A 21,907-nucleotide genomic window follows, 5' to 3' on the forward strand; every position below is an offset into this window, starting at 1 on the left:
CGCATTACTCCGCTCCTGTTGGTCTTAGCGTGATGATATATAGCCTATAGCCTTCCTCAATAAGAGGTATATCTAACACACAGTAGTTCCTGAGATTATCGCGTTCAAACAAACAAAGAAACTTTACCAAAATTTAAATTAAAACAGGTTTTGTATTGCGTCGTCGTTTTTTTGTATATTATAACTGTTAGTTTAGATTGTGAATATGTTAGTTCTTACGCTAGGTAGGTGCTGTAGACTTAGCGTTTATATTGATGGTGTGCAGGTGCGGTGTTTGGGTTTGATTTCAATTTTCATAACTAAAATATAAAGGTTTTTAGAAAAAAAATGATCAGGGTGCGGGATTCGGACCCGCCGACCGACCGTCTTTCGCCGTTCCGGGGCAACGCATTATAAAGTGTGAATGCTATAAAACTAAAAATATCAGAAAAAATGGCAGAAAAAAATCTAAATTCTGCGCTGGCGCAGTATGTATGTATTAGTTTTTGTTTTTCCAGTTCAAATAGGTTTTTCGCCATTCCGGGGCAACGCATTATAAAGTGTGAATGCTATAAAACTAAAAATATCAGAAAAAATGGTAGAAAAAAATCTAAATTCTGCGCTGGCGCAGTATGTATGTATTAGTTTTTGTTTTTCCAGTTCAAATAGTTTTAAAAAATACGTAATTATTTGCGGGAAATGTATGTCTTAAACTTCGTTGGTCATGTAAGCTTGACAAGTTGAATAATATTTTGTCATGCTTATTTGAGCAAAAGATGAGAATAATTTTCTCTTTTTATTATCATACTAGCTTCCGCCCGCGGCTTTGCCCGCGTGGTGTTTTGATAAAAGGTAGCCTATGTTGTTTCTCAGGGTCTAAAGATTGTCTGTGCCATATTTCATGAAAATCGGTTGAGAGGTTTAAGCGGGAAAGCGTAACAGACAAACAGACAGAGTTACTTTCGCATTTATAATATTATAGTAGGGAATAGTAGGGATTATAGTACAATTTTTTTATTTACCATTTTCATATAGATTTTGATGAGGTTCAGCCAAATTAAAATTAGACCCAAATATCGTAACCGCCAAATGGAAATGGGACGTAGACTTTTTATTATTTTTATTACGCAGTATGTTATTTATATTATTATTACTATGATATATGGCAACATAGTCGCTAAGGGTTGCCAGCTAACGAATGTATACGTAGAAATTATTAATTCAAAATTAATATGAGGGTAACATTGTATTGTATTGGAAAGATAGAATTCATTTGACGTCTGTTTAAGTGAACTTAGAAAAAAAAGCTCTTTTCATGGCAACATTTTCGAAGTTCACTTAAATATGTGTCATTATTTTGTAGTTATCTGTAATCTAGATATGTTAAACGGTGCAGCTTAAAATTTTTAATCTGTAGTTATTTATTTAGAATTATTTGTGGACATATCACGTTGTTCGATCGGTCTATAGCATTGTATTGGCATATAGGCGGTGTACAAACGAGCGGTTGAAACGTATCAACTTGAGCAAAAGAATTAGTTTTGAAAATAGTTTTCAATACAAAAAAAGTGGAATCGTGAAAAAAAATTGTGTTATATTATATTTTGAGTTGTCATTTTTTCGTATTGACTATTGCAAAAATAAACAACAGTAAAGTTTTCAACCACATACAATTTACTCAAATATTAAATTTTCCTTATGTTAAGACACTGCATCGACATCGATACTCGCACAAAAAACGCCGCGTTTCGACCGCTCGTTTGTAAACCGTCGATTTTTCACAAATATCTAGTCCGCAGTGCGTCTGCGCCGTGACAAACGAACGTAATAGGCTTTATTGTGTATTTTAGATTTGTAAATAGTTTTTTTTTAATACTCATCGGTCACAGATAAAGCATTTATTATTTGATTTAAGACGCCATATTGGCAATGTTTTTGTATTGTTGCCATAAAAAAACTGTGAAAAAAAGGATGTAGTAGTATTTTTTTGAAATGTGTTGGAAAGAGACAGGCAGTATCGTCGTTTTGTCTCTTTTGAAAGTGTTTTTCTTTATTTCGATGCATTGATTTTTTGACACTTGTGAGTAAATAATTTCGGGGGTGTGAATTTTTACGTTGGGAATGATGTGCAGAAAATTTAGTTTCAGTATATAAATTATATTTTTTTGTACTCTTTTGAACGTTTTTTTTATGATACGATATGTATGTTGCTATGACAACTAAGCATTTGTTTTTTTTATATTCAATTCTAATGATTTTTAATTTTTTTTGTTATCGATGCTGGTTTCTTAGTTTTATTTATTTTGTTTTCAACGTTCAATAAATAGCTCTTGACTAAAATAATCTGATCCAAAATTTCACATTCGCACAATTATTTACATAACATTACATTTAAACATGCATGTATTATTTTTATTAAGCTATTGCATAGCTTCTATCGCGGGCCTTGAGCGCGGGGACCGAATCCAGAAATTGCGTAACGAAAAACCTCACGCTCCCCACTCCGACGGGCACGGAGGTGTGGCTTGAAGGCATAGCATGCAATAGCTTTACCGCGGCAGTCCCCGAGTGCCACACGTCTTTTTTTAACTGAAAAAAAATGTTTTTGAACAATTGTCGAATACAAAAATATTGCCATGATAGTGTAAGAGTTATGTTGTGATAAGGGCAGCCTAAATTAATTTAATTTGACATTTTCGTCTGTATATTATTATTATTGAAGTTATTTTTGAGATATTTCGACGGAGACGTTGTTTATAATGTGTAATTTTTAATAAAGAAATAGCAATTTGTAATTATTTTTGTGTTTTATTAAATATCCTCCTCTTTCTTATTTCCGATCTTAATGCCTTATCTTTATGCCAATTTGATGAGTTAGATAGTAAAGATAAATCTCTAAACACTAAGTGTGCTATTCAACCAATAATGTGCGAGGATGCGTAGCGGGGAGTGTGTTTGTAAATAACCAATAGTATCGCTTCAAACTTCAAACTAAATTAATATTGGATATAAATGAAAATTGGTGGAAGAGCAATATAGTAATGGTCATACAATTTTGTCACTGATACAAATGCGTAATATTAATGCGTAATACTGAATACAGCATCCTAAATGAAGTTATTGAGAGAGAGTAGATCCAGGGTTCGATTCCCAGTGGACAAAATAACAACCTTAAAAAGTCTTGGTCTGTCAAAACTGTACTGTACTAAAAATTGGATCAGTGGAACAGATGTATAATGCATCTGCCCCATACCCCACTAGGGGACATGGGGTTCATTTCATCTGTGCAGAAGGTGACAAGACGATAATTTTTGTAAATATATGTTTTTATACTATAGCAAACCTACTACTTTGTACCAAGTTGAACAAATCAGTAACTAAAAAATCGTTTCACAAATTAAAATTAATCAAAAAAACTTGCCAGACAGGAATTAATCGACTTGACAATAATTGACAGATGAAAAGGTTATGCGGAAAAGGAGGCAAAATTAGTTTAAATTTATGGGTTTTTAATTCATTCATCATTAGTAATGTCAATATGTAGATCAAAATCGAGGACACAGAATGATGCCTTAAAAATCGTCAAATTGACATTATATTTTATTTATTACAAGCTGTGCTTAGCGGTTGAACCCGCAGTGCTCAGCTCCTGTTGGTCAACGTGACGATATTTCCTCCTTCCTCGATAAATGGGCTATCTTATATCTAATACCGAAAGAATATTTGAAATCGGACCAGTAGTTTCTGAGATTAGCGCATTCAAACAAACAAACAAACTCTACAGCTTTATAATATTAGTTGTACCTATACGTAGTATATTATTATAAGTCTGTGATATTAGTATAGAATACTAGCGGTCCGCCCCGGCTTCGCCCGTGGTACATTCTTTCTCAGGGTCTAAAGATTATCTGTGCCAAATTTCATCAAAATCGGTCCAGTAGAAAATGCGTGAAAACCATACATACATACATACAAACCAAAACCTTTCCTCTTTATAATATTAGTATAGATAGATTATTTTTATGAGAATATTAGTGATCCGCCGCAGCTTCACCCGTGGTATGTAATGCCTATAACACTCAGGGATCACGTACATAAATAACATTTTTGTAATACCTCTTTTTTGTAAAACTCTTCTCCTTTAAATTAATAGAATTACCTACCTAATAGTAGATGATACCTAGTAAGTAGTAAGATTTAGATAAAATTTGAATTTCTATTAATATTGTTATTATTGCTAGAGCAGCGAGCGTATCAAAATCCAAGTTTTTGAATACGTAGTTTTTAATAATACCTACATAGATACTTAACCATGCTATTATATCCTCCAATGTCAAATTCATCTGTTCTCAAGTTTTCATGGATGCTCTGTTCCATAAGTCATTGATGATTTTCTTGTTGGCTCATCACAGTAAAAACTGTTTTCGGAACCGGTGTACATTCTGTATTTTGTCGATTTAAAATTGATTCTGAAGGAAGTCTAGTTGAAAGAATAAATGTTTGAGTTTGAGATAAATCTCCTACCATAAGATAAATGGACTATTCAACACAAAATATTTTTCACCACGAACTCGTACGTCTAAGTAAGCATTAAAATATAATCAATCAAATAGACTCTACAGCTTAATAATATTCCACGAATAATCTTAAGATAAAATTATTATCTTCATTTTAATATTTCCGAAGGAAAATCTTCAAAATTGTCTTGATCTATTTAGGCCTACTTTACGAAAATAAATTTTTGCACGCCTCATTGCAAAGTTATATCAAGATTGGATCTTGAGTTAAAACGATAATAAATAATATCTTTTAGTTGTATACGTAGTATATTATTATTAGTCTGTGCTTTTAGTGTCATAATATCATATGAAGTTTATTTAGATATTTTTTTTTCAAATCGGCCCGCTAGTTCCTGAGATTAGCGCGTAAAACACAAACTCTTAATATTATCATATTATTGATAGATTTCGATATAGGTATGTACTTAGAAATTTTATAAATATTATAGTATGCACACTTATGCTGTGTCTACTTTTTACATATTTTTTTTTCTATACCGATGGATGGACAGTCGTGTGAGTTTGCTTCAAATCAATAAGGCTGCTGCTTGTACATTTTTACTCAATTTGGTTACCTTGCTGTCGCCTACAGTGTACAAGTGTTTAGTTTCATTTAAAAGATACCAATATGAATAAATTAATAGCGTGATGTATTCAAACATCGTTTTTGTTTTATTTTTAAATTAACAATAGATTTACGTAAGTCATTGTAATAAATTTGGCCTTAGAAAAACCAGTTTATTTCAATGTAAGGTAACTTCTGTTCAAACAATTTTTTTTTTAATTTTTGTGTTCTCAGCATCATAAATATTGCTTGAAGTGAAACTTCTTTATCGGGGTTGCAAAAAAATTTAGTGTAACATTTTTTCGTTACGCGTGACACTTTTCCGTTACGCGCCATCTTGTGTACCTACCACGCGTGATTGACGTATTTCTGTAAAGTTGCATATACTTAGTAAATTATTTTTTGAAAAATAAGGTCATAATGAAGTTACACTTCTTACGTGTGTACACTAGTACACGCACACATTTTTTATTGTGTTTTTTATTATTTAGGGGCTCGTGTAAAATAAAAAAATCAAGTATTGTATAAGTATACATTTATTTATAATAAAATACACTGGAAATAATACAAAAAATATTTGTCCTTTTCGACTATTAATTAATTTCTCTAATTACAATTATCTATTTAGTCAAATACATTGAAATAAGGGTAGTTAAAAAAAAATACATATTTTATTGAATTATACAAAATCAAATGTAAATTCGTAAAGAAAATTGTACTAGTAGACAAAAGTTGCCATATATTAAATCTATTTTTTTATGAAACATTTTATACAGAAAAAATTTTGTATTCATTTTTAAATATGGCAATACGAAACGTAAATATTGTTGATTAGCACGAAAAATCATAGATTAAAAATATATTCGATTTATAATTCTTTATTAACGACAATTAAATTTAAATAAAATATAGAACTAATATAGGTAGGTAACAATATACCTAGTACCAATATGCTACAACGCAAAAAATATTAATGGGCAAATAATCTCGAAATTTTTTTTTTTCAAATAAAGAACTAGTTTCATTTGTATTTTCAGAGTACCACATTAAATACAGATGGCTTTTTACACTTACACATGAAAAAATAATATTTCTTGTAATAATTTTCAATACGAAAAGAAAAACAAACCAAGATCACGACTTTTTTTAAATTTTTTCAGCATTGTAACAAATTAAAATGCACATAATAATAATACTTAGGAGAGTAACTTAAAATTACCTAAAATATGATTTGTGTATATATTTGAGTAAAAATAAGCGAGTTGAGTCGACCAGTCTTTGTTTTTAGTTGCCATCTATAAAAAATATGCCTAAAATGTAAAAAAAAAATAAAACTCTGATCAAGTAAAAGTAATGAAGTTCATTTCAGTTTTAAGTTATTCTAAGTACATCAAAGCAAAGACCGGTCAAGCGCGAAACTTAATATACTAAAAAATAGGACTTAGGAATAAACCAAATGCAAAAATAATTTTCTAGGAATACCAATTTAAATTAGGTAGGTATGTAAACATTGAAAAGAAACGACGACGACGAAACTTAAAAAAATAATCCTATATAATAATTAATAATATATGTATAGTTTCTTTCTAATAATACTTGATTCAACAAGATTTTGTTCAAATATTTATGTTACTTAATAAAAAGTGTGATAATGAAATGACACAAATCTCTAAAAATAATATTTAACTAGCGGTCCGCCCCGGTTTCGCCCGTGGTATCTACATGTATAGAACTGCACATGGTGTGCGAATTTTATTATAATCGTTTAAGTGGTTTAGGAGTCCATTGTGACACGAGATTTATATACATATACTAGTGGTCTGCCCCGGCTTCGCCCGTGGTACCTACATGTTTAAACTATCCTATCTCTCAAGTTGGATCGAACTGCACATGGTGTGCGAATTTTATTATAATCAGTTAAGTGGTTTAGGAGTCCATTGTGACACGAGATTTATATATATTAAGATTAAGATTATATTCATTAATTAATAATTATTAAAACTCAGTAGAAAAAAATTTTTAGAAATTAAGCATTTCTCATCAACACACTTTTTGAAACTGGCAACATTAAAGTTAGATAATTTTAACAGGCAACCGGGTCGTGTATGTTCAAAGCTAAATTGTATTGTCGAATTTTACTTAACTACATCAATAATGGTTCACTTCTTCTGTAGTCACCGAGTAGATCATAATTTCCTGAAACAAAATTAAATATTTATATATAATTTTATATAATTTGGTCTATAATATACATTTACCTGGGATAAGATAATTAATTAAATATAATATTTCGCATTTATCCATACAATACTAATATTATAAAGCCGAAGAGTTTGTTTGTTTGAACGTGCTAATCTCAGGAACTACTGGTCTGATTTGAAAAATTATTTCAGTGATAGATAGCCCATTTATCGAGGAAGGCTATAGACTATATTATTTCATTATGCTAAGACCAACAGGAGCGGAGCACTGCGGGTAAAACCGCGGGGCACAGCTAGTAATATTATAGTAGGATTAAGTATAGCTATGCGTTCGAGTAATTACATTTTAACGTCACTAAAACACAGCATATTAATTAAAATACATGTTTACTCTTTATCAGTACAGGAAACATACCATAGTTTTGAGATAACGATCTTGACATAATTTTACGATTTCCAAACACGCATTTAAAACGAAATATCAAATAAATGTGAAAATATTATAAATTATATCTTTATTTCCAATATCCGATTTGGTTATTTAGTGTTTTATGGTGTGCGATAAAATACACTATTTTCGCGTTTTATCTTTGCCAGATAATGGACGTTGTTTCCTCTAACTTTTACAGATTGGAATTTTGCTTTATATAATTCACTAGCTGCGCTTCGCGGTTTCACCCGCATTGCTCCGCTCCTGTTGGTCTTAGCGTGAGGATATATAGCCTATAGCCTTCCTCGATAAATGGGCTATCTAACACCGAAAGAATTTTTCAAATCGGACCAGTTGTTCCCGAGATTAGCGCGTTCAAACAAACAAACGCTTTATAATATAAGTATAGATTTAAAAAATATTTAGTAATGCCGGCTACTCACGTACCTGCAGGGGCGATATCGGAACAATCTCGATTGGTCGGCGGTCGGACCGATTTCAGTTGTTCTCTAAATTGCCCCTGCTTGCCTATACACATCACAATTAAGGAGCCAATTAAGGGTCCAATTCTAATATTGCCCCTGGTGCAGGTACGTGAGTAGCCGGTCTTAATATTATGCTACAGTTCTGTTATTATTGTGTCATTAAGGAAGGTGGAGCCCAGAATACAGGCTGTCCTAGTTTGGGGTCCAAATGTGACATGTTCGTACCTAACCCGCAAATTGTTGAATGATTTTTTTAAAGGTTTATTACATACGAGCTTTCCGCCCGCGGCTTCGCCCACTTTGTCTAAAACCTAATAATCTTATATATAAAAATGAATCGCAAAATGTGTTGGTAAGCGCATAACTCGAGAACGGCTGAACCGATTACGATAATTCTTTTTTTATTATATTCCTTGAAGTACGATGATGGTTCTTACGTAGAGAAAACGTAAATATGTACCACGGGCGAAGCCGGGGCGGACTGCTAGTTATATTATAAAGCTGCAGAGTTTATTTGTTTGCTTGGATATGCTAAACTCAGGAAGTACGGGTCCGATTTGAAAAAATATTTCAGTATTAGATAGCTCATTTATCGAGGAAGGCTGTTAGTATATCATCACGCTAACACCAATAGGAGCGGAGTAAAACCGCGTTATATATTTTCAAAAGTATGGATGGTATTTATAATCAGAACAGCTGGACTGATTTTGATGTTATTTGATATCTGACATATCCGGTATAACGTACAGAATACGCGTATTTATAATCTTCCAAGAATTTGATTTATGATAAAAAAAGATTCATAAAAAAATTGATAAGATTATGGAAATACCTAAACATTTGTGTATCATCTTTATCTGGTTGCAACCGACTTCAAAAAAGAGAAGTACTAAAATCAATTTGACGGCATATATTTTATTGTTATGAAAATTAAAATAAATATTTTTTCATAAATAAATAATAGGCGCAATGATTATAAATTTATAACTTTATAAGGCTTAAAAAATTGTTTAAGTGAAATTTTGATATCTTGAATCTTCACTTGGTCCTTTGTTAAAACAAATCCTTATTTCTTTAAAAAAAAAAACAGCGTGCCGGGCAGGCACACGCGTCAGAAGTGAAACTTTTTTGGCAAGATCCAAAGATACTAAAATCATCGCCTAATACCCCATGACGTGACGGTATTTCCATAACGCGACCTTGAAATTTTACTCTCAACGCGCCTAAAGAAGCTTCACTGCAAAAACAAAAAATCTAATCTACCTATTTTTTTTTGAGAATAAGAAGTAAGCATTAAAATAACGGAAGTTTTATTAGTAAATTAATTAATATCATCAATTTATTTCCGTAATATATTAATTGCAAATGGCGTAACCGATACATCGAGTGATCACGAGCACTCAAGGCGATCGATGAACCTTCATTTTTCCTTTTTTTATAAAAATACGTGACCTTACGTCGCGACAAACGAGCGGCGGTTCGAACGCGGCGTTTATTTACGATCTTAAATCCTATAGTTTATCTATCACATATAATCAAAATAATTAAGTTTTATTTCATTTATTTACTGAGAAGAGAAGAAGAGCAGAAGGGTTTTGTAACTGTCTGATGCAGATCTTTTAAGATATGTGTGAAGTACACTACCTGAAGTCAGATTCTGAATTCAGTCTCACGATATCGCGTAATGCCAGCCATAAGCAAATATTTTTGCTATACATATTATAGTGTCATAAATTACATATTTTATATCGTGGAATTTTAATTTAAAGTTAAGTTAGACAGAGCAAATCTAGAAGTAGTGAAACTAGCTATTATAAATGGTAGGGAAACTACTGATACAGTAAATGTGGGACAAACTCAACGTATTATTTTTCTTAGCTTATAATTGTTAAAGTTTAGCTACTACGCTAGTTTAGTGCCGTATCGTACAGATTATGCAAACGAGCCGTTAAAAACGCTGCACGTTTGACATGGCCATAAATATTAGATTGATAGCAGAGACAATAAGCATAATATATGTCAAGGCTGTTTGCATATTGGCTCTTGGCTCGCACACATCTAATTGATGCGTTTTTCATGTCATGTCAAAATAAACAAAAAAAAAACACTACAGAATAAAGAGGTAGTTTTTGGTTTTCAAAGAGGTAGGTAGGTAATTGCAAAATAGTAGATAATGTTAAGATTAAAAATAAAGGAAAGACATCTAGGTAAAGATAAATTTTGGAATAAAAATAATAACGTTGTTATGGTGAGGTTTAGAAGACATAAAATTAGTTAACATTTGAGTTCATGTAATAATTTCAAAACCCATATTTCCGCCTGCGACTTTGCTCGCTTGCAAAAATTCTCACACGCTCTATTTTAACTTTTTATTTTTATTTTTTTGCTTATGTTGCAAAAAAAATAATCTTTATTCCTCCAAGGTAATTTTTATCATAACGCATATTTTCATTTTCTATTTCAATTTTCCCTTTTGCTTTACGACAGACTTACAAACAAACCGACAAATTATACTTTACTAGATTTCCGCCCGCGGCTTCACCCGCTTTTTCAAAGGAAAACCCGCATAGTTCCCGTTCCCGTGGGATTTCCGGGATAAAACCTATCCTATGTGTTAATCCAAGTTACCCTCTATATGTGTGCTAAATTTCATTGTAATCGGTTCAGTAGTTTTTACGTGAAAGAGTAACAAACATCCATACATCCATACTTACAAACTTTCGCCTTTATTATAGTATTAAGATTAAGATTTAAGATATTAAGATGTGGCGTGGTGAGAGTAATATTTCAAGGTCGTGTCATGGAGAAAGGCGACGATTTTGGTATCTTTGAATTTTGCCTAAGTAGTTTCACTTCTGACACATGTGCTCCGCACACAAAATAAAACTAGTCTAACATCCGACAGCACCCTCACTTCCTTCGTATATTTTTTCTGTTAACACATTGCAGCGCCACATGTGTTTCTGAGAAATAATGATGCATGAACAAACACAAAAAAATACTTGTAGCTTCTGTCCGAAATTAATGAAAAACGATTTTTTGTTTGTAGATTATATTTTAACTTAAATATTTCGACCAATTATTTACTGGATGCATTTTTCTAGTGAGCTATCCAGGGATAATACAGGTAATCATTGTTCTTGTTAGAACCTATGCTTTTTGAACTGTTTCTAGTGACATTTTGTATGGGTGTCTGAAATATTGATTAAGTAAATTTTGAATTACTTTACCAGCAAGAAATTTGCATTGTAAGTAATTTCCGAATAACTACTGAATACAATTTATTTTTCATTATAACGCGTTTTCCCTAGTTTAAATATTAATTGTAACTCAAAAGAAAAACATGAATAGTTAAAACTAGAATTAACAAATACCCAAAATTGAACATGAGTTTAAACTTCTGCATGTACTTCCGGATGTTAAAATTATTAGTAATTGCATGTATGTATAATGTGTTTTCTACACACATCGTTGATTCCGTATCACAATGCGGATTTGTCGAATGTATGTTTCATCGCGATGCGTGTAGTGGAACGAAAAAGTGTTTAGTGAATGAAAAAATATTAGTAATTCTAAAACTCTAAAAAGTTTAAAGTAAATATCTAAAAACTCACACTTGTAATTATTTATCAAATAACAAAACCGACTTCAAATTGTCGGAACTAAATCTTTAAATAGGAGGCACTAGTTTTCAAATAAAAAATGAAAAGTACCTATTCGCTACAGAACAAAAACTAATTAAAAAATTATCAAAATCCGTTCAAGTCCAATGTTCGAAGTTACAAGACGGTTGAAAATGTATTTTTATTTTTTTTCATCTATTTCGCCCACATCATCCCGTGATAAATAAATGCAAACGAAACATGAAAGTAAAATCATGAAATAAGAAATAACTGTTACATTATGTAACGTTAATAACAGTGAAACTCTGACAAAAACATAAATATTTACTGACTATTCACTTGCATTTTCATCACATTGTTAATGCCATAAATTACGTAATAAACTACCTAGGTAACTAGGTACGCGAAGAAGTTGGCAGTCTCTAGAAAATAGTTTTTAGAATAAATAAAAAAATAAAAAATAAATTGTTTCAAAACGCGCCTCCAATTTTTAATTCCTTATTTCATACTACGTGCACAAAACTAACTGATAAATTATTTATATATTGTAAGTTTAATTAAAATTAAGTATTATTTTTTTCCGAAATAAGTAATTAATTTACTTACCGTACCGCTATTTTTATATTTTAACTTTCTGATCCGAATATGGCCTATTTAATTCTTCGTTTCGAATCCTTTTTATTATTTTTTCCTTTAAAATTATTACGAAACAAAAAATAAAACCCAAAAAAGTTTTAAACTTTTTTCACATTTTGGCGCCAAAACTCCGCCACTTATTTTTCACTATGAACAACCCGCGGGCGAAAGAAATACATAAACATAGATAAAACACAACCCTAAATTTGCCGCAGTCGAGTAATAAAAATAGTACGATGAAAGTTTAATACGTAAGCAAAGACAACAACGTATCAGTTTATCAGTTTCATATTTACTGGGAAATCCATATTTCCTTGTTTCAATGAATTTAAAATAGAAATACCCATTGTGATATTTACAGTAGTGTAGAACAGTTTTTATATAAAAAATTGCAGATCATTTTTTTTTAAATAAAAAATCTACTATTCAAAAGAGCTCCTTATAGAAGTCTAGTTACGACACGGGCAAAAATTCCCGCCAAAGTAAATAATTTTTTTTTTAATAAAAATTAAAAAATTGAACGTGAACAAAATTTAGATGGCGGACCTCTTGATTAGTAACTTTCGTGCATCTCTGTCTATCTAACTAACATAGACAAGGACGCTTATAACATGCAAAGTAGAATACAAAATTCTGAGTATTTAAAATAAGACTACATCTTGCCAGTCAACGCAGTAACGTGTATTGAATTATTATAAAAATATTTACATTTCATTATATAGATATATCCTGTAATCATAATGTATTACTCACAAATAAATATCTGATGCATCATGTTTTACAAAGATATTTCCTTTCGTTTTATTTTATAAACTAGCTGCGCCCCGCGGTTTTACCCGCATTGCTCCGCTGCTGTTGGTCTTGGCGTTGGTGATATAATATAGCCTGCCTTCCTTAATAAATGGACTATCTAACACCAAAAAATTTTTAGAATCGGACCAATAGTTCCTTAGATTAGCACGTTCAAACAAACAAACAAACTCTTAAGCTTTATAATAATAGTATAGATATTTTTACATAGGGTATAATATACCCTACTCATAAGGAAATAGGTATATTTGAAACTAGCTTTCCGCCCGCGGCTTCTCCCGTGTTTTCAAAGAAAAACCCGCATAGTTCCCGTTCCCGTGGGATTTCCGGGATTGCGTCATTTTCCCGGGATAAAAAGTAGCCTATGTCCTTTCTCGGGTATCAAAATATCTCCATACCAAATTTCATGCAAATTGGTTCAGTAGTTTAGGCGTGATTGAGTAACAGACAGACAGACAGAGTTACTTTCGCATTTATAATATTAGTATGGATAATTGAGACGTACATCCTTTGGTGGAAAAAAGCCACTGAAATGCCTATAACAAACCATAAAATTTGCAAAATATTACAATACAAAACAAATTGTATACAATTTTCTTCATAAATATTAATTTGCAATGGTCTCCGATAAGTATAATTGCATTATTGCTATGAAATTCAAAACCTTATCATAGTTATTTAGATCTACTGTGAAATTGCAGTAAATACTCTTTAATTATAAAATAGTTATGCATTATTTTTTATTATTTCACCTGTTTATTTCATGGAAACAGGTTTTGATAAATGGTGAACCTATTTTTATCTTACATCTAGTAGACTTTAAGAATGTAGTTAAAACTTGACTAAAAATAAGAGAAAAATTGAGGATTGTATCTTTGTGAATACAGGTTTAATCCCTACTAATATTATAAATGCGAAAGTAGCTCTGTCTGTCTGTTATGGTTTCCCGCTTAAACCTCTCAACCGATTTTGATGAAATTTGGCACAAACAATCTTTAGACCCTGAGAAAGAACATAGGCTACCTTTTATTGCGAAATATGCACCACGGGCGAAGCCGGGGCGGACCGCTAGTAAGATAATATTTTAACACAAGTATGGCTATAAATTTTTTTAGTTTGTTTACTAAAATCCTATGAAGATAGTCTGTTTTATTTTACTATTATTTGTTTCGTATCAATATCCGGAATCCATCTTGAGTCAAGCACCCCCTCTTTGTGCCTTGAGTCAGCGTTTCCCCTACCTCTCCGCTGGTGGCGCCCTCTATCGTACGGTTTTGGTACTACTTACAAGGCGCCTGAGCACCGGGTGAAGTCTCGTCATTATAGCGTCGTTCTTTGTGCCGTGCACAAGTCAGCTAGAAGTGTACTTTACGTTTTAATTTAATTAGTTTTTTTTTTTTGTTTAAACGTTTAAAATTAAAATTTAAAACTATCAAGTGTAAAGTGCAACCTCTCCGTTTTTGATAATTATGGAGAATCAGGACTACGAGCACAATGAGGAACCGGTTAATAAAGAATCGGGTTCTGGGAAGCGTCGCCAGTCTTCTCCACCGACTTCGGATTGTGAAAGCGTCTCTTCGAGCAGTGACAGTGATTTGCAGGATACACGTGTGCACCGAAAAAGGTTTAAAAAGGCGGGTAAAGAAGAACAAACCGTGAGTTTTGAACACTTAAACATGCTATCGTACCAAGTTGCATATCTAACGGATTTAATTACCAAAAATGCCGCGTTTGCCAACGGTCTTCCTACTGTAAATCAGAACGTTGAAAATGTGTTTCATTCAAATAGCGATTTAAATTTACGCCCACCTACCCTAAGTACGGAAGGCGCATCTACATCTCAATTGAATTTATCCGAATTAAAAACTACCGTCAAAGATCCGATTTATTCGCAATCGAGTGAAATTTATCTAAACAAATTGCACAATTTACAACGATTTAACCGCGATGATTGGTACGCTATTCGTTTTGTTGATGTACAAAAGAAGTATTTGACAACACCCGGTTTTGTGGAATTGAGTGTTAACGATTCTTTAAAACGGTATGAATCGGGTATGCTTCGGGAGGACCCTCGTTCTTATTTAATCGAGCGGTCATTTGCAGCCTTAACTAATGCTATACTTTGCCAAAAAGATGAATTACAAAAAACGTTGCAATCATTAGTAGATTGGGCTAGTCAAGAAAAAGAGTCGTTAACGCCAAACTCATTGTTTAATAAGATAGAATCGTTATTTTCTAAAGAATCGGCATACAATAAAGTTACTGACGAATTATTACAAATAGTTTGTGGAAGACGGGCAGACTGTATTACTTTACGCCGCGAGTCGTTGCTTAAACAAATTCCGGAGGAATTTCACCGCGACGTTTTATTTAAAATACCTCCAAGTGCGTCTACGTTATTTAATGACGAGTCAGTGCAAAACTATCTCCAAAAAATTGGGGGGGCCGAGAAATTAATAGCATTACCTCGATCAGGGCCTCACATAAAGGATAATTTCATTCGTAATCAGCACAATCAATCTAAACCGTCAACAAGCTCACAATCGAATGAACATTTTTTTCGACACAACTCGTCATCTTCTAAAAAGGGTAAACGCACATCTAGGCAACAAAAATACGCAAATAGAAACAAATCAGGTAGTTATAAACAAAAAGAAAAAGGATCGCGGCCTTCGTTTAAAAATAAAAATCGCGAATGACTATCAATTATTTTACGGCGGCTGTCTCAAACAATTTCAAAGTGTCTGGAGCAATTTCGGTGCACCAAAACAAATTTGCAAACTACTAAGTGGAGTATGTATTCCCTTTATCCAAAAACCGCCGCTGATATTTCCAAATTCGCTTATAATGGAAAAATATCGAACACAGACGTCTCCAGACATGACCTTACAAATAAAAGACATGTTGAAATCGGGAATATTAGAACTAGCAGAGACAACTCCAAGTTACCTTTCGACTTTCTTTTTGATACCGAAACCCGACGGAAGCCACCGTCCAATTTTCAATTTGAAGCGGTTAAATTTCTTCATCAAAACAAAGCCATTTCAATTATTCAGCCATTTTCGCGTGCCAGCCTTTTTGCAGGATTCCGATTGGATGGTGAAACTGGATTTGAGCCAAGCTTACTTTCAAGTGCCTATCTGTCAACGCCATCGCAGGTTCTTAAGACTCAATTATCACCAAGATCCAAGTCGGCACCAATTGCTGCAGATGACGTGCCTGCCCTTCGGTCTCTCCTCGGCACCAAGAACGTTTGCCACGTTGACCAATTGGGTGGCAGAGTTTCTCAGGAGCAAAGGCATCAGGTGCGTAGTCTATTTGGACGATTATCTTCTAGCGAATCAGTCCATGCATCAGCTGGCAGACGACATAGCTCAAACAATCAAAATCATGTCGCTATTGGGCTTGAACATAAATTTCGAAAAATCTGTGTTGGTACCGACCCAATGCCTCGAGTTTCTCGGCATTACCTGGGACACAACGCTCAACGCAAAGTCCCTGTCGGTGCCGAAGTGCCTAACGCTACGCAAAGCACTTCAAAAACAGATCGAAACAGGCAGTTGGTCCCTAAAGCAATATCAATCCTTAATGGGGAGACTCAACTTCGCCGCATTCGTCGTTCCAAGGGGACGACTTCACTGTCGTTCACTGCAATGTTACAGTCGACAGCTACCAATGAACCATCCCTATCGCAAGGTTCAAATCCCGAAAAGAGTGATAGAGGACCTGGTATGGTGGAAGGACGCAATCGGGACGAGCTCGCCCATTCATCTACCTGCAATAACTCATCTTTTAACGACGGATGCCTCGGATATCGGTTGGGGGGCTTGTCTAGGAGGCAAAAACATATTCGGTCACTGGACAGTGCGCCAATTAGCGTGGCACGCCAATCAAAAGGAGATGTTCGCGGTATATGCATCGATTTTGCAGGAACAGAGCCAGTTAGCAGATGCTCATATTCTTCTGCAAACGGACAATCGAACAGTCGTGGCATACATAAACAAGGAAGGTGGGACAAAATCAAAAAAGCTTCTAAATTTAACTCGACAGCTTCTGGCGATTTTGGACGGGCTCAACATTCATCTCCAAGCGCAATACTTTCCGGGCAGGTACAACGCCGAAGTGGACGCTCTGTCTCGTCAGAAACCTTGTCCCGAATGGCATCTGCTACCACCGGCCACGATGAAGATATTTCGAAGGTGGGGAACTCCAGTAATAGATCTCTTTGCCTCAACCTCAGCTCATGTGATCCCAAACTATGTGACAGTGGACTTGCAAGACCCCATGGCGCAGCATCACAACGCCTTTTGTCACCAGTGGAATTACAGTCTAGGGTGGTTGTTTCCCCCGCCAAATCTCATCCCGACAGTCCTACATCACCTGAACGAGGCTACGGGGAGGTACATTCTGATTGCCCCCAAATGGCACAAAGCGTTTTGGCGGGCAGATGTACAGCGGAGAGCGCTGGATCATCCTTATCTCATTCCAGATCTAGCACAGGTGTTAATCGACACGACAACGGGTATGCACCCGCCACAAGTACAAGACCTGCAATTGGAAGCCTGGTTGATGTCGGGTGGCAAGAAATATTAGCAGGTTGGACGAATCAGGAACAAGAACTTTTAATGTCCAGTTGGCGAAGCTCAACATTGAACACTTACAAATCAGCATGGGTTAGATGGAAGAAATGGTGTGAGTCAAATTTTATTAATTTTAAATGTCCGAGTGCCGATCAGGTGGCGCGATACCTGGCACATTTACATTGCGATGTTGGACTTGCATATAGAACTATATTAGTACACAAATCAGTTATTTCAACATTTACTAGTGTTTCTACTAATATTGACATGTCATCAAATTTTTTCATAAAGCACATGCTCAAAGCTATATCTGTTGCTCGAAATAAACCTGTAAAACCGCCTATTTGGAATCCAAAAAAGTTGCTAGATTATATTTCTTCACATAGTATAGATGAAAATAATATTTATCAGGTTTCTAGACTTACATCTACTTTATTATTATTAGCCTCTGGTCGTAGAGTTCATGACCTTACTTTACTTCGTATTGACAGCGACAGTTTTGTGGATGAAAATAATTCAATTGTATTCTGGCCAGCTTTTGGTTCTAAGACTGATAGTATTAATCGTAGGCAGTCTGGGTGGAGGCTTAGAGAACACCCTATTAAGAACTTAAACTTAATTTTTTGGATAAGACAGTTATTGAAAATAACAGTACAGCGTCGAAATAACATTAATCATCTTTTTATCACAGCTAGAGGTGAATCTAAGCCTGCATCTAGAACTGTTATTGGCGGCTGGATAAAATCCCTTTTGAAAGAGGCTGGTATAGAGGCTTCTCCAGGATCTGTAAGATCTGCTGTAGCCTCCTTAAATTGGGTAGAAAATTTTTCAATAGACAAAATTCTTGAAACAGGTAATTGGAAGGCAATACATACTTTCCAGAATTATTACCAAAAAGAATTGATTGAATATAATAGGTCTAATTGTAATGAATCGGTATCATTGTCTAATTATTTTGATCCTGTTTAGAATTAATGATGTTAAGTACATAAAATTAAAGATTGAATATTCACATTGTATGTTGATTAGTAAGAATAAATAGTTTATTAAACATTCAATGTTTATTATTTTTATTACATACACATTATAGCGTCTATTACAAGCTATGTGCATAAGACATAGCTTGCGCACCAGGTGATAACAAACAAATCACTCAAGATGGATTCCGGATATTGATACGAAACAAATAATAGAGAGTTTTACCAACAAATAAAACTTACCTATTATTTTTTCTTCAATATCCGGAATCCAGGTAATGTCTACCTGGTGCATCATGAGTGCCATAATGACGAGACTTCACCCGGTGCTCAGGCGCCTTGTAAGTAGTACCAAAACCGTACGATAGAGGGCGCCACCAGCGGAGAGGTAGGGGAAACGCTGACTCAAGGCACAAAGAGGGGGTGCTTGACTCAAGATGGATTCCGGATATTGAAGAAAAAATAATAGGTAAGTTTTATTTGTTGGTAAAACTCTCTATTTAACTAATATCATACACTAGCTGTGCCCCTCGGTTTCACCTGTATTGCTCCGATCTTGTTGGTCTTAGCATGATGTTAAATAGCCTATAGCCTTCCTCGATAAATGGGCTATCTAACAACGAAAGAATTTTTCAAATCGAACCAGTAGTTCCCGAGATAAGCATGTTCAAACAAACAAACTTTTCAGCTTTAAAATATAAGTATAGATTATGTTTGTTAAATTATTGTGTATGTATTATCATATTATTATGTAATATGTACATACAAAAAAATCTTCTAAAACCAGATCACCATTTATGATTTAAATTAAATTCTTATTGCCATCCTATTCTTTGTAAATTGATTCAATTTTTTTTCATAAAAAAGGCTAAATATTATTTTTTAATAAATAAAATAAGGAAAATATACTCACACTTAAGGCAAAGTCTGGCTCCCCTGTGCACGAATACTGCCTGTCCTCGATAATTTCTTGCCAATCGTCTGCACGTGGAAGCCAATGTTCAACAAGGCTTCATGATCCAAGATTTTACGTCCATCAAATATATACGCTGGCTTCATCATTGCGTTGTAGATCCTTCTGAAGTCAAGTTCTTTAAACTCGTCCCATTCAGTACATAGTACTAACGCGTGCGCCCCCGTCACTGCCGAATATGCAGAATCGTGGATTTCTATGTTCTTCCGAACTAGTTCTGGCTCATTTGTCACTTGAGGGTGTGTTAATTCGTAATATATCTGGTCCATTTCAACTTTAGGGTCATAGATGTGCAGTTTCGCTCCCTCATCTAGGAGTGTACTTGAAACGTATATAGCTGGCGACTCCCGAGTGTCTCCCGTGTTTTTCTTGAACGAGAAACCAAGAATGGCAATCTTCTTATCTGATACAGTGTTAAAGAGTGATTCAATTACTTTTCTGGTGAAGCGGGTTTTCTGGTAGTCATTTAAGTTGACGACTTGCTGCCAATATGCTGCTACCTCTGGTAGGTTCAAGCATTCGGATAAATATATAAGGTTAAGAATGTCTTTCTGGAAGCAACTGCCCCCAAAACCGATGGACGCTTCTAAGAATTTTGGACCTATTCTTGAGTCACGGCCCACTGCTCTAGCTACCTCTGAGACGTCAGCTCCTGTGGCTTCACATACAGCAGACAGAGAATTGATACTTGAAATTCTTTGAGCCAAAAATGCATTTGCTGCAAGCTTAGACAGCTCTGAACTCCATGTGTTTGTGGTTAAGATGTTTTTAGCTGGTATCCAGTGTTCGTACACCCAACACAGTTCCTGGACTGCCTTCTGACCTTCAGGGGTATCCTCACCACCAATCAAAACACGTTCCGCTTCCACAAGATCAACTATAGCCGTTCCTTCAGCTAAAAACTCAGGGTTCGACAGAATTTGATACTCTACACCAGGTTTAGTATTAGCGCGAAGGATTTTCATAATAATTTCCGCAGCTTTTACGGGCACGGTGCTCTTTTCGACTACGATTTTATTGCTTGTCGCCAAATCGGCAATCATTCGCGCAGCTCCTTCTATGTACTTCAAATCGGCAGCCCTGCCTTTTCCGTTGCCTATTGTTTTAGTCGGCGTGTTCACAGAAATAAATATTAAGTCAGCTTCTCGAATACCTTTAGCGATGTCCGTGGAGAAGAATAGATTTTTGCCCCTACATTGATTCACGACTTCATCCAAACCCGGTTCGTAAATCGGCAATTTATCTGAATTCCATTGATTTATTCTCTCCACGCTCTTGTCACATACAGTTACAGTGATGTTGGGACATTTCAACGCGATCACACTACACGTAGGACCTCCAACGTAGCCAGCACCGAGACAGCATATTTTTTGGATCACCATTTTATCGACTATCAACTCGTAGCGATGAATTACAACTAATAGTAAACACGGCCGACGGTCGTAATTAAACTTAATGTACTGTTAAATTATTTGTTCGATCGCTCGCGGCAAATAACGGGCAGTGTCTGCTATAAGTTCATTTTAAATGCAATTGGGAAATAACACCTCACCCCACAACCGAGCCTTCACTGTGGAGTCCTCAGAGGAATAAACCTATAGAGTTCTTATATTGAGACAGAACAAAATACATATTTTCTAATCTACTTACTCTTAGTCAATAACAGCATAAGTCAGATTGAGATAGCGATAGAGTATCCGCACTGTCTTCAAACGTAGCGCGCCGGCAGTCAGTTTGTTTTCCAACCAGCTGGTGGGCTCAGTGCGTCAAGTGTTTTTAACGAAATATTTAGAAAATGTAAAGTGTATAGTGTTTCTTTTTATTTGTCAGTGTGCTAAAATCACTATTGTATGTTTAGCTACCGGCTATTACTAGTCGAATGGGAGTTTTGGATGAAAACAATGAAAAAATATCTTTCCATCGGTAAGTGATTTTCAGCAAATTGATAAATATTTATGTTCTAACCCTATTTGAAGGTTTTATCAAGCGCTTTTTTATAAGTTTATGTTGTAACTGTAACATTTACCCACTTTATGGGGTTGTGGAATGCAAAAGAATTAAATAATTTTTAAAAAATGTCACAATATTA

At 34.4% G+C, this 21,907-nt stretch overlaps 1 protein-coding gene across 2 annotated transcripts; it reads right to left on the reverse strand.

The window, feature by feature from the left end:
- Nucleotides 1–5,625: 5,625 nt before the first annotated feature.
- Nucleotides 5,626–21,390, reverse strand: sgl (UDP-glucose 6-dehydrogenase sgl). 2 transcript variants are annotated; one of them, XR_016317934.1, is made up of 3 exons: nucleotides 19,759–21,390; nucleotides 6,948–7,299; nucleotides 5,626–6,821 (listed from the first exon to the last, which is right to left on the reverse strand). XR_016317934.1 is itself a non-coding variant. In XM_089712886.1 (2 exons), exon 1 carries the CDS (start codon nucleotides 21,198–21,200, stop codon nucleotides 19,761–19,763), a length of 1,440 nt encoding a protein of 479 aa, XP_089569012.1. In that variant the 5' UTR covers nucleotides 21,201–21,390; the 3' UTR covers nucleotides 5,626–7,299; nucleotides 19,759–19,760. The 2 variants fall into 2 exon arrangements, 1 of the variants encoding a protein (XP_089569012.1); XM_089712886.1 differs by having other exon boundaries at nucleotides 5,626–7,299.
- Between the last annotated feature and the right edge of the window lie 517 nt (nucleotides 21,391–21,907).

This window comes from Colias philodice, chromosome 29 (genome assembly GCF_061535455.1).
Source record: "Colias philodice isolate Cphi_HAF_F1 chromosome 29, ilColPhil1 Martin Lab GWU primary, whole genome shotgun sequence".
Lineage (NCBI taxonomy): Eukaryota > Metazoa > Arthropoda > Insecta > Lepidoptera > Pieridae > Colias > Colias philodice.

What these genes read in the sequence shown, in the direction of transcription:
- sgl (XM_089712886.1), bottom strand. Translation starts at nt 21,200, where the DNA reads ATGGTGATCCAAAAAATATGCTGTCTCGGTGCTGGCTACGTTGGAGGT.